Genomic DNA, 13,419 nt, shown 5'->3' with positions numbered 1-13,419 from the left:
AATATACAGCATGATGCAAATATCAGTTACTTATATATACACAGCACATACACATATATGGTTTATTCCATAGTTCCAAAGAAAATTCTGTAAAAGTTTAATTTCAACTGAATACACAAGGTTAATTATAATTTTCGTTGTAAGCTTGATCAAAAGTTTTGAGATGATCTCACCCAGTAGTGGAATGTAGTGAGAGACAATGAATGACTTTAGAAAGGTCAAAGGCAGGACTGAAGAATGATAGGACAGTTGTAGGCAGTACGTTAAGAAAAACAGTAAGACACATTCACTTACAAAATGAATGAACTGAACACGAAGGCAGTAACTTGCCCGAGCATAGGAATGGCTGTGATATATACATGCCGGTGCTCTTGGCCAAGACACTGCACTGCCCCAAAAATCTGCCTAGGCAATTAGAAAGATGGAAGTAATACCAGTGGGGCAATTTCCTTTTTAAATTATTCTCTTATTGCTATATGGTGCATGGGAATTTGTTTGTCATTCTCCACAACAGAGCCACCACACCCTTGAAAATGTCATGTTTCTAGAAACCTGGAAACACAATTTGCATTCACTTGGAAGTAGCTCTCCAACGGTGACAGGACAGATTTCATATTTGCCACCAATAAAGATCTGAAATTGAAATGCCATTTTTCCAGCTGAGAATCATTTAGCAAAGGTTCAGGCAGTTTCCTCCACCATTAAAGCAGGTAAGTCAGTTCCAGCTGAGGATGGAATGTAAATCTCACCAATGGACCATGGACTTGGCCCAATCTGATCAATACATATCACTGCCCCCAAGTGAAAATGCTGTATCTCATTATAACAAAAATGTCCTGCGGACAAAAGAGATTTTCCCCTTCAGTGAGCTCTTTTAGGTGCCAAATTAAGGACTGAATTCTTCATTTCATTCAGAGATTTCAAAGAGGACTTCCTGGATAAGTTCCTTTGAAATGCAGGCTTAGCTGAGAATATATCATATTTTGAAAAGACACAGTGATTTCCGAGCATAGAACTTCCAGCATCATCATTTAGAATGCAAATAATTAGCTCCTTTCCTCCTCCAAAAATAAAGATATTATCCTACATTGTTCAAATAAGATGTAAGGCTGCCTCTAATTACCATTCTCTTTTTAGAGCCACATCGCTTTTCCAGGTATAGCTCTCTCCCACAGAGAGGGGAGACCACCTAAAAGCAAAGATGTGCTAAATGATTCACCTTAATTTTCCCACATCAGGCTTCCAATATAGATTTGAGACAAACAAGATTATACAGACCTTGAAACTGAGTCTCGGGGAGGTTAACAACTCGCCTAAGATTACCCAGTAATTGCAGCACTCATATTTAGACTTACAAGCACGTGTCCACCCAAGATGTGTGTTCTTTCCATTTCGCCTCACTGCCTGCCATGCTTTGATGGGTGACATACAGATCGTAGGGGCTCAGCTGGTCCCAGGCCATACATTTACCTTATTAGGCTACCACCCATACTCCCAATCCACTTCGTGTCAAAGATAACTTTGCCGTCCATTCATAGAATCGCATTCCTTTTAATATTAAAGGCTTTTTCTTTGAGGCAACAAAATCTCATGTATCATAGCAGACTAGTGTATTGCCTGGGTTTGAATTCTGCTTGTATGACTTCAGACAAGATAGATCAGTATCATCATCTGAAAACTGGATTAAGGTTTTGTGAGAATCATGAGTTACCATCCATACAAATCACCCAGGACAGTGCCTGGTATACAGAAAGTCTTCAATAGATTTATGCTATTATTATTACTTGAAACACTTACTACTATTTAAGACCGTTTTCCAGAAACTTATCTTTATTTTTTTCTAATTACTATTCATCAGACTTCTCATTTTTGTGTCCCTCATTTATATATTAAATTGGAACGGATGGTTCTTAATTCAGTAAAGTGATTGGTATAACAATTGCACTTTTTTTTTTTTACAGCATTCAATAAAACTGTAGGCAACATAGGGTCACGGGCAGCTGGCACTTCAGAGAAAAATAATTCAGGTTTGTTCTAAGCAGTCCTTTTACTTTTGTGCTGATCCTACGTAAAGGAGGAACAAGAGCATCCTACTAACTATTTTGTTCACATTCTTCTCCTTACACAATATCACGTAAGTGTATGTAATAGGACGCTTGTTTAGCAAATAATATGTTTCAAGTCACAGATGCCTCATTTACCAAAAAAAAGTAAATAAAGTAAAGGAAAATAATGTTAATCTTTACCAGGAGATCATTACAAGACACTTCTTGAAAACTTTATAAATTAGTAACTCTAAAAATAGTGAATACACAATGCAAATTTCAATCCCAATTTCAAAAAAGAAATAGTTAAAATTTTCCTTACAAAGGGTAGGCTTTGTAACTTTGATATTTCACCAGTAATTATGAATTGCTAGGAATAATAAATACACAGGGGGAATAAATGATTAGGTGTTTGTAAATGAAAAATAAATTCTTTTAAACCTCCAGTCAAGAACAACTGCTTTATTGTTACGATGCTCAAAAAATATTTAAAAATTTAAGATTTAAAAAAATATGTGAAAATATTTCTGATCAGCATTTAATAACTAGCATGAGAAAAAACGCTTATTATACATTAAGTAGATAGAGGAAGGGTGGATAAATAGAAAGTCAGAATGAAAAACACTGATTAGAGGAATATATATATTAAAATATTAGCAATAGTATTTCAGATAGGTAAGTGGGCAATTCTTATTTTCTTCTTCTTGTTTTTTCTATTCCAATAGGAGTTTGAGACGTCAAAAGCAGAACTTTGAGGGCAGGCATGGTCAGGGAAGGCTTTGGAGAAAAGCAAGAAGTCAGCAGAAAGGGCGGAGAGTGCTGAGCAGGGCCAAGGATGTAAACTGACACTGCTGAACCGTCACAAGATTTACTCAGCAGTGACACGCTCTCATCAACAGGACTGGCAGTAAGGGGATGTTTCCCCACAGAGGTGTGCACATTTGTACCTGAAGAATGAACAAGAAACAGGGCTGCCTGACCCCAAAAGCACACCAGGTCATCGTAACACATAATAGGTTTGCTGAATCCATCCTCTTCAGAAAGGCTTTTTAAAGTGTACATAGAAAACACAAGTGCCAATAGTTCAAAGAACGTAGCCCCACAAAGACATGATTACATCCCAATTGCGTAGTTCAGTTTTCACGTCCGGGGATTTACTGGTGTCTCCTTTCTGGGTGAAACGAAGTGAAAAGAAACCTATTCTTCAGGACTGATTATTCCTGACCCATGTGAACTTTCCCAAGGACTTCGACTCACAGATATCGTTTGAATGTTTAAGTCCCGCTTATTGCCGTTACTGCTTCCTCAAGTTTCCCCTTCAGCCTTTACTAGATGGAGCTATGCTGACGTCACAGCCTTCTGCAATGCAGGGTTCTATGGGTGCTGCCCATAGGTGAGTTGATGATGCCTCACACTGCTCTCATCGTTGTAACCAAGAATAGACTTAGGATCCTGCCACTATTGGTTGTATTTTCAAATTATGGAGCATATTCTCATGAGATTAACAAAAATGTGGGCATTAATCAATCCCACAGCATTTACTGAGAGTCTAGCATGAACGGGGAAGGAGGGATGCATGAAAATGGCACACTGATATATTTTAACATGATATCAAAACACAAAGCCTTCTTTCTTCGTCAAAATCCTTTACCAAACAACAGGAACTAACTCTGCTGAGAGTTGGAGATCAGAGTCAGATTTCAAAATTATTTCTCTCTCAACAGTATTGCAATGAATACAATATGAACTGAGAGATTCATTTCAGTTCCCTAAAGCTCTGGAAAATCCAAAGAAGTATTTCTTCTATTCCAAGACTGCTCGGATATGCTTAAGGATAGCATCCATCGCCCTGTTAATGATAGCATGAGGGTTCCAATTACAAGAGTTTCAATAACTTTATTCAATGAATCATGCAAGGGAGAAACTGTTCCCAGACAAAATGCCAAAAGGAAAAATCCAGTATTTGCCCTTGTATAATAAGCACTCAAAAATCTAAAACAAAGCTCCACATGATGCCTTAATGCTAGTCAGCTAAAATCTATATAATTATACTAATCTTTTTATAAGTAGAATTAAATAACAAATATCCCAAATTCCCCAGAAGGGATTATCATTTCAGACTATGTAATGAGTATCGTTAGAATACAGAAGAAGCCAATTTAAGTCCTCTCTAACATTTTATTTCCTGTTTGATCTCCCTAGATTGCTGCTATCAATCTAGTTAAATGATGCTTTATCTAGCTAAAATATAGTCAAAACATCATACTTCTTGCAATAAAAGATACGTTTACATCATATCATTACAGTTCTGGTACCATCAGCCCAAAGGGAAAGGCTTTAGGTTCAAACTGGATTAATTTCAACAGCCTGAGAAAACAACTAAAGTTGCCAAATGTACAGACCTTCTTGCAAGTGGTCCCTACCATGCTGACAGCCAAAGGAAATTGCTCCTTAAACACACCCCCTGGGCTGGAATGGAATGATTGGGGACGTCTATTTATTGAAGAGCTTATCAACCTGAGAAATAGCTTTAAATAAAGAGCTAAAATATGGGAGAGAAAGACTGTAATTATAGGCTTTATTTTCAAGGTCTGATAAATTCCCCCGTTGGATATCAAAACTTAATTCTATGCCATTCACAATTCGTAAGTATCAAAACTATTTTTACTAGTCCTTGCTAATTTCTTAAGTTCCCCTGACATGGCACAAAGCACCAATCAATCTAACCGTTGTAGAACTCCATAAGCACAAAGCACATTTCACATTAAACAGATGAAAACCAATCTGAGATCTTGCCTGGGGACTTGCTTCCAAGCATTCTCATAATTAGTCACTTACTATCAAATTTGAATTAAGGGCATCTATATATAGTTTCCTTACTCTGTCACAGCAGACTTTATATGAGAACTGGGGAGCTTTAGAATAGGTCCCAAACAGCTGGGTATCAGGCCTCAGGCAATTGCTCAAGGCATCAAGACACATTGAAAACCACCAACGATGTTCTCTGTTGCTCACCTAGAACCAGGCCTCAGAGGCTCTGTAGTCATTTTTCAACATTCAAAGAGACTGCATTATAAAACTACCACATATGTCGTGTCTTCTCATATCCATATGTGCCTTAGGGGGAGGGGATATCTAGTCCACCCTAAGCATAGCAAGGGGCCATTCCCTTCCAAACAGCAAATACCATCCTGCTCCCGAACTTGACGGACTGTTCCTCAGTAAGGGCAGAGGATACACAGGAACACGATCTTCAGAAGCAGGTACTGTCTTGGGTTAAAAACTAATGAATGGAATATTTAAATATACTTACATGAAGAAGTATTTGCTCCTTCTGTTGATACTGATATTCTAATGGGAGACTCTATAAAACAAAGAAGTGAAATGAGGCTTTATCGAGTCATGCCGCTTGCACTCTTAAATCAGAACTTTGCCAGGCTTAAAGATCGTCTCGAAAAAGAGGACTAGAAAGCAGTGCAACAGAGAAGCTGAAGCGTTTCAAAGCCAGAGGAAGATATATACAACATTCAAAGACCAACGAGGACCACAGAGTCCAAAGACTCTTTTGAAAGGGATGAAAACGGGAGTGAATCCCCCCGTGAGGATACCCCACATACCAACTGGTGTATGAACTTCCTAGAAACATCACTCTGAACAGATCCCTAGTACAAGTGAGATGGATAATTCCCTGCCTCAAGTGTGGCTCTGATTTTAAGAAATATGAAATCAAAGAGAACAATTCCCATATTCAGAAAGAATGAAAGTCAAGTTTCATGCACAGAGGGGGAAAAAAGGGAACGTATTCTCAGGCAACATGGTCTGCATAAACATCCTGACCAAATACGGGGCTAAATAAAGTCCATGCAAGATCCACTAGAGCAATTACGTTAGGATTAAACAACACATGCTGAAGAAATTCATAATATACAATCATTGGAGATGTATGGTAGCTAGAGTCTCTTAGGTACCAAGCATAAGGGAAGGAAAACTGATATTTAAATACAGACAGAGCATAAAACACAACTCATGCAGGAAAAAAGCATGGGACCTAAGGGTTTTTATTAGTCAGAAAGAAGAACAACTGAGTATCAAAGAGGGATTGAGATTCAGCAGCCAGAAAGTCATAAAGATTTAAGTCATATATCAGAAAATAAGAGTTACAGTCACTGCAAATTCCCAAGACAAGCACCACATAAACTGAAAAGCCCAGCTTCCTAACGGCATCTACCGGAGTCAGATAGCAAAGTCCCTTCCAGCAAAGAAATGCCTGAATGGATGGAGAAGAAAATTCAGATAACTTAACAACTTTTCTCTTTTTGTTGCTCTTTTTACCTCTCTGTTTCCTCCTCTCTCTCTCCATGCCTTCCTCCCTCTCACTTTCTCTCTCTTTCTTTCTATTACTCAGAAAAGTACAACCTTCTTAGACTCCAGGATCATCCCACCCTACAACACACATACGTACATCTTTATGAACAACACATAAATATGCCCTAAACATGGCCAAAGCAGTCTAGGAGAGAGAGAAATTTAGCTCTAATGATCCTGAACAATGGCTTGAAGGGGAGAGGAGGAACTGGTGAAGGTAAGTTAGAAAAAAAAAAAAAAAAAAAGGCTGTGTTCGATGATATGGCCTCCTAGAGTTTCAACACGGTACAGGCCATAATGCAGGGAATCAATGATGCCAAAACATTAAACATGGGGTAATGAGAACGAATACTGAGCTGAAAGGGTCTGCTCTCCTACTTACAGAGATATAGGACTTAACATTTCGAATGCTTCAATTTTCTCAACTGTACAAAGAAGAAAAATAATGTCTTGTTTCACACATCTGTTGTGATTACCAAATGAGATGCAAAAATCTTTGTAACCTGTGAGGTATCATGCCAAAACATGTTATTGTTATACCTCTGAAGTGAGTTTTGAATCTAGGTCTCTAAAAACTTGCTTCTACTTAAATGTGAATTTTTAAATGCTCCAAGGTCCTGTTAACTATAGAATAATGCGGGATAAGGAAAATAAAAACGGAAAAAAAAATTAAATTCACAGCAGATTAAATTCACAGCTAGTGGAAAAATCAATGAATTATGAGTATACATGCATTAGTACAGTAGTAGAATTGGGTTATAAGTAACTAATGTCTGCTCAGACTCTAACTGCTACCAGCAAATATTACAGGCAAGTAAGAAACAAACAAAAACAAACCAAAAAAAAAAAAAAAAAAAAAAAAAAAAAGCAAAACATCTGAAAAACTCAGGCTTATAACAGTGTTTTCTGTAAGTTCAGTGACCCACAACTGATCATTAGGAGCCCAGAGGTCAGAGATTAGACACGACACATTCTTCAGGATTGAACTGCGATGGATGAAAGAGAACAGAGGCAGCTAAGAGAAGCACCTATAAAGATTATATAAACTGAATGTATAACCCAGATGCCTTCTTTAGTGCTCTAACATCACTAAGTTGTATCTAAACATTTCTTTTTCCCATGCATGCCTTTCAGGCCCAACTTCAGGAGTACAGCAAAAACTGTACTCCTTTAGTAAAATCCAAAGAGGCAAAACGAACTGGAGAAAATACTGGAGCAGAAAGCAAGAACAGTTGCAATTTAGAGGCAGACAGGGTTCTGATTAGTAGAAGACACAGCCAGCAGTTATGTCTGTCGTTCTGGTTAGTAAAATTTGGGGAGCTTATTTTCCTTACCTGAAGACACATATGCTCTTTCAGTTGAGGCTGGCATGCCAGTGATGATCTCTGCAAAAAGAAAAGGTGATAGGATATTATGATGTATAATCAGGAGGCCGGGAGCCACTTCCACAGCCTGCCTTCAAACCAAAAGAGTGTAAAGGAAGAAAGTATTGCAAGAGGGTGATGAAAACCCAGGCTCTATCCGCCCTGAAAGTGAGAAACGCAAAAAAAAGAAAAAAAAAAAAAAAAAAGACTGTTCAGAGAAGTAGTTCTTCTTTCTTGGGCAAAGAGCACGAGATGAGCCGTGCTACAGTATGTAAGAATTCTCTGCCCCCACCGGTCTGTGATAGAGGCTATAAGGCAAGGAGCCTCCTTCTCAGAAAGGAAGACAGATAGCAGAAGTAAAAAACAAACAAACAAACAAGATGTAGAATCAAAGCTGTGGTCAGAATTTTTAAGTTATGAATCTTTGGAGAATTACATTTTTGTTCAAAAACAAAAGCAAGCGATATTTCTAGTTGGGGTTGGTGAAAGTCATCAAGTTCTGGCATCAAACTCTACAGAAAATTGCCAGTGGTAATCGAGAGGGGCGCCCAATGGTAATCAAGAGGGGCGCCTTATCGGACAGACTTTGAGCTACTCTGGGCAGGGCACAGAGGAAGTAGGCAGCTCTCAGCCCAAGGGAATGAAGAAGAAACTGTATCCTTCTGGACACACCATTATCATGGGAATCATGAGAGTGTTCAAACTTTGACATGCTTTCAGTTGACTGCCTTTATAATGGAACAAGGGACGATTACATTGTCTAACCAATTCTGTCCTCTTTCTGTCCTTCTGAAAAGGGTTTTAGTTGTCAAGATCTAGTATATTCAGTAAGGCATGGAGAGATGTAGTGATGCAATAATGAGCACCGTTCAACCTTCACTGTTTGTATAATTCTTGTTAAATGACTTAATGACCTTTCACTATTTACTATTTACTAACCAGGACAAACAGGCAAGTTGAATCTGTTGCGATATATATACATTACAAAAGTTACTAGTAGCTACTAAAATCCTAAAGTCATATATGTTATCATTTTACATTCGAATCTATTAATCATGGAGTTAGAAATGTTCCTGATCAATGCGATCATCTTTAAATATAAATATGGCCATTTAGAATTTCCATGGTGGGACTAGTCCAGGAGGCAAGAGGAATTAATTTTAAGTGGCAATATTTCTTCAACTTCAGAGGCTTCTATAGGGATAAAACGTTTTTGTGGAATGAGAAGGGAAAGAAATTTCATGTGAGATTCAGCAGGGATGTTTAAGAATAAGCACTGGGTGAAATATGAACATATAGGGGCGCCTGGGTGGCGCAGTCGGTTAAGCGTCCGACTTCAGCCAGGTCACGATCTCGCGGTCCGTGAGTTCGAGCCCCGCGTCAGGCTCTGGGCTGATGGCTCGGAGCCTGGAGCCTGTTTCCGATTCTGTGTCTCCCTCTCTCTCTGCCCCTCCCCCGTTCATGCTCTGTCTCTCTCTGTCCCAAAAATAAATAAAAACGTTGAAAAAAAAAAAAAAAAGAAATATGAACATATAAAGATCAGAAATGTGGCTCTGATGAGACCAAAAGTGTCTTTCTCATGAAAATAAGTTTGGATGGTCCTCTCTAATCAAACATTAGGACAGACCATTCAAGGTGTGAGATTATTATCAAGCTGCCAAAGTAGCCTACGTTGCCTCTTCTGCCCACGAAAAATGGGATCAAGAGAAAGGAATCAGAATGTGAGGGTGTATGATATCCTTTGGACTTTTTCAAGCAGCAGGAATTAAAGAGGATATTCTGTGTTGGTAATATGGCCATATCTGTATATAATATGGCCACAACTAACTTTCTTGATGTAGGCTGCAGAAAATGAAATTATTCTTCTTTGGGGAAAATTGAATCTGAGAGGAACATTTTAATCAAAGATTCACAACATTTATCTTTCTCTACAAATACATAGAATAAGATCCATGTTTCCAAGCAAGTGCCCATGTTAGGAGAGATGTTTCCTTATTCTGTCCTTTGGGACCCATCAATGACACAACAACCAGATTAAAGTAGTAAGCTCAGGGTCACAAGAATTGGGCAGAAATCCCAAACCCAGCATGAATATCAAGACTCTTCAAATTTATTTTTGACAAACCAAGTAGTTGTCCACTATGACCTTCCAAGAAAAAAAAGAAGTACTTTTCTAGCTCCAGCATGAAAGATCTGAGATTAGAGGAAAGGTTAACCATAACATTTCCTTTTTTAATTGAATGTTACATAAAAATACCTGAACAGGAGGTTACCACAATAATCTATCTACACAGAGACAACTTAAAATAACCTCACTTTCTAAAAATAATAATAACAATAATAATCTCCCTTCCTAAAATTAGATATTTACCCTGGAGACCTTAAAAATATCTTTAATGATTATGGTTCCAAATAAAAACCTTCTGAATTATCTTGGGGGAAACGCAAGTTAGGAAGTTGTATACTTCCACACTAAAAGAGTCTTGTTAATAAGAAAAATTAATTTTTTTAATTAAAACCACTCAGCAAGCATTTTTATGCATGTTTCAGGTAGAATTAATAGATTTACAAAACAATCTTTTGTTATAAGTGATTGAAAATAATTGTTACAGTTACAAATTTTAAAAACTTTAAGACCTGCAATCTTCCTGATATTTACTTAAGCAAAATATTTTTCCTACAGTAATTTGGTATATTAAGTTTGTTAATTTATAAAGGACATCCCCTTCATTAGTGCAAATTAATGAGGATTTAGAATTATCAGGAACTGAACACAGCTGAGCAACTTAGGCTGTGTAGGCAAGTAAACATAAGGAACATTAGTATATTTGTAATGTTTGAATGCTTTTTGAATAAATCAGATCTGGTCTCAAGAAAACGTTGCAGCATTTGAAAAATGACACCTTCTGGAAAGTAGTTTTTCTAATTATTACGTATTCATGACTTGTTTGAGATTTCACCATGAGCACAATATACTGCATATAACTATTTAGCAAAATACACATGTACATATATACAAACATATGTATGATGTGCCTGTATGTATTTAAATATCCATTGCTGTGACTCTTTGTTATTCTAAAACTACAGGTTCTTATTGTGTGCACAAAAAATATGATGAAGTCATCTTTTTACAGATTGACAATGGGCCCACTTATTGGCACTAGTGAAGATGACTTCAGGAACATCCTCAAGTGTCTGCATTCCTGCTCGTAATGAGAGCTTCCTCTTAAGAGGGATAAATGCTGGAGAGACACAATGGATACTATGCATTGGAAAGATATCTCCATTCCACCCATGACGTTCTTCCTTATTAGCCTTCATGGGAATACAATATAATACAACATACATGGGGACTGCTTTACAAATTACAAAACATTTTATATTATTGTCAGTGTAACTACAGCTCGTTTACCAATATCACAACATTTTCAACACCACCATCAATTTGGGAGAGGGGGAAGCTAAGCCTATTACCCACACGAGCCAATTTTTTAAAGGATCCATTGATGTACTAGTCAAATTTTGTGGACATAATATTTTTCGTTCATCTCAGAGGAAACAGCAAATTTATTGCTATGAGCCCAATGTTGCTATGGGATCTTGAATCTCACTCAAATAATTTTTCTCCTGATTAAAAAAAGAAAATCTAGTAGAGGATATGATTGATTAGTATGTATATTCTCTTGTATTAACCTTTTAAAGACTGCAGTACTTAATTAATTTGAAAACCAGTTAGGTCTATTACTCTCTTCCCTAATCTGATGCCCAGGAGTTTTCATGGAGCTCCTCAGCTAAGAATTAATTGTGAAATTAAGGTTTCCTACATAAAGACCAAGCAAAATGAAATACAAATAAAAATGAACATGCAGTGTATAATCTGTATAGGCATAGTATATGTGGCCTTGTAAGCTGCCATATTTGAATTAATGAAAGGAATCTACCCTAACGCATCATGTAATGACGGCTGCCTATGGCATCCTTTTTTTTTTTTTTTTTTTTTTTTTTTTTTGAGAGAAAGAGAGAGCACACACAAATGAGCAAGCGAGAGGGGCAGTGAGAGAGAGACAGAGAGAGAGAATCTTAAGCAAGCTCCACGCTCAGCATGGAGCCAGATGTGGGGCTGGATTCCACAACTGTGAGACCACAACCGGAGCTGAAATCAAGAGTCAGACTCTCAAATGACTGAGCCACCCAGGCGCCCTGTGACATTCTTTTTTACAAGAAAGCTCAATGGACTTATTACACTCACAAAATCCAAAAATTAATGAGCAGATTGCACAGGTGTGTGTCTGTCTACAGTATGGCAAATTCTTTTTTCCAAATAAGATAGGACTGAAAAGACAATGGAAAAGGCAGACAACATAAATTTCTAAAACGTAGCTTAACAAAATGATTGGCTACATATATATTCTTTTCTAAATGCTTGAAAATAGTGAAAATATGGTCATTATTTCACTCAAGCTTATAACAATTCAAGGAGAATTTCTTGGGTTTTTGTTGTCATTTCATAGTTGCTAATCTAAGCAAATGTAAACAATGACTTTCACTGCAGAAAGTTCATAATATTGGATGGAAGACTTTTATGGTCTAAGCCAATTTTTTTTCCTGATAGTTATATAGCTGTGTTAATGGAATTAAAAGTAGTATCAGATATCAAGGTCATCCTGCTACATTTTTCACTTTTTTTTTCTGGGGAGAAAAGAAAACAATGTCTCAGGCAGATCTCCCCCAAACCTCTGCCATCTCCTCTAGAATCTCATGCCAAAATACATTCTGAACATCTCAGTGTCAAGAAGGTACCCATGTGGGAATTTCAGTAAATCACAAGGAATCTGTTGCATAGGATGAGATTAGGATAATTAGTTCACAGCAGCAAACCAGGATCTTTCAGCAAGACAACCTGTGTAGAAATTATCAGACCATAGTTATGTACTGAAGTACTTAAATACGGGAGAGATGAGTGAGACAACACAAAATCAAAAAAATTACTAGTATTTTATAGAAAACATAAATTAAAATCTCAAGGGGAGTTCAATATAATATGATATTTTGACAACATGCTCTTATTTTTTAAACTTTTTTTCTAGGGCCCCAAAGGAAAATGAAATTCTTGAGAATTCCACTCTCTCAGCCCAAGTCAACATAAATACATTTAGGAAGAGATGGTTTAGCCAGGTGGCAGTTTATAACCATAGTAGAGTGCTCTTTTTCTCTCTGAAAGAGTGTTTATGTGTAATGTTTGCCCAGATTTCAAAGGACACAGGGATGTGACAACATAAAGGTTACATATCTGAGTCCCAGGGAGCTCCCAACCTGAGCTGAGACTTCTTTGATAACCAGAATTGGTCTGAATATAGCAAATTCAGAGAGCAGAGCAGTAGAAGAGGCTGAAGGATCAGAATGATCACTTATTTTCTTTTTGGTTGTGCTGCCACTAAGCCACTGAGGGGTAGAAGGAAAAGAGAGTCTCCTGATATTGCCGAACACATTGGCCTCGTCTATCATGGTGGCTGCTGGCCCAGAGGCTCTGATGAACAGCACACAGGTCCACAGCCTCTGAGGAGAGGGGCGTTTCTAGGAAGCCATGTTTCATTTCACTCTCCAGTGGTGAGCCCAGAGCAGACACTTGACCAGAAGGTAGA

At 37.6% G+C, this 13,419-nt stretch overlaps 1 protein-coding gene across 6 annotated transcripts in view; it reads right to left on the bottom strand.

The window, feature by feature from the left end:
* The window catches only part of NRG1 (neuregulin 1), a 1,130,312-nt gene that overhangs the window by 150,575 nt on the left and 966,318 nt on the right, over positions 1–13,419 (bottom strand). For 5 of the 6 annotated variants that reach the window (XM_086703390.1, XM_086703388.1, XM_086703385.1 and 2 more), the window contains exons 4-5: positions 7,745–7,795; positions 5,359–5,409 (exon numbers count right to left, since the gene is read on the bottom strand). The exons of the other annotated variant lie outside the window; for it this stretch is intronic. In XM_086703390.1, coding sequence (XP_086559516.1) covers positions 5,359–5,409; positions 7,745–7,795 — 102 coding nt within the window. The remainder of the gene's footprint in view (positions 1–5,358; positions 5,410–7,744; positions 7,796–13,419) is intronic. 6 annotated transcript variants of the gene reach the window in all.

This window comes from Puma concolor, chromosome B1 (assembly GCF_028749965.1).
Source record: "Puma concolor isolate L17-30 chromosome B1, mPumCon1.1.hap2, whole genome shotgun sequence".
Lineage (NCBI taxonomy): Eukaryota > Metazoa > Chordata > Mammalia > Carnivora > Felidae > Puma > Puma concolor.
The sequence above is the reverse complement of the archived record's forward strand: the minus strand, read 5'-3'. Positions and strand labels throughout refer to the sequence as shown.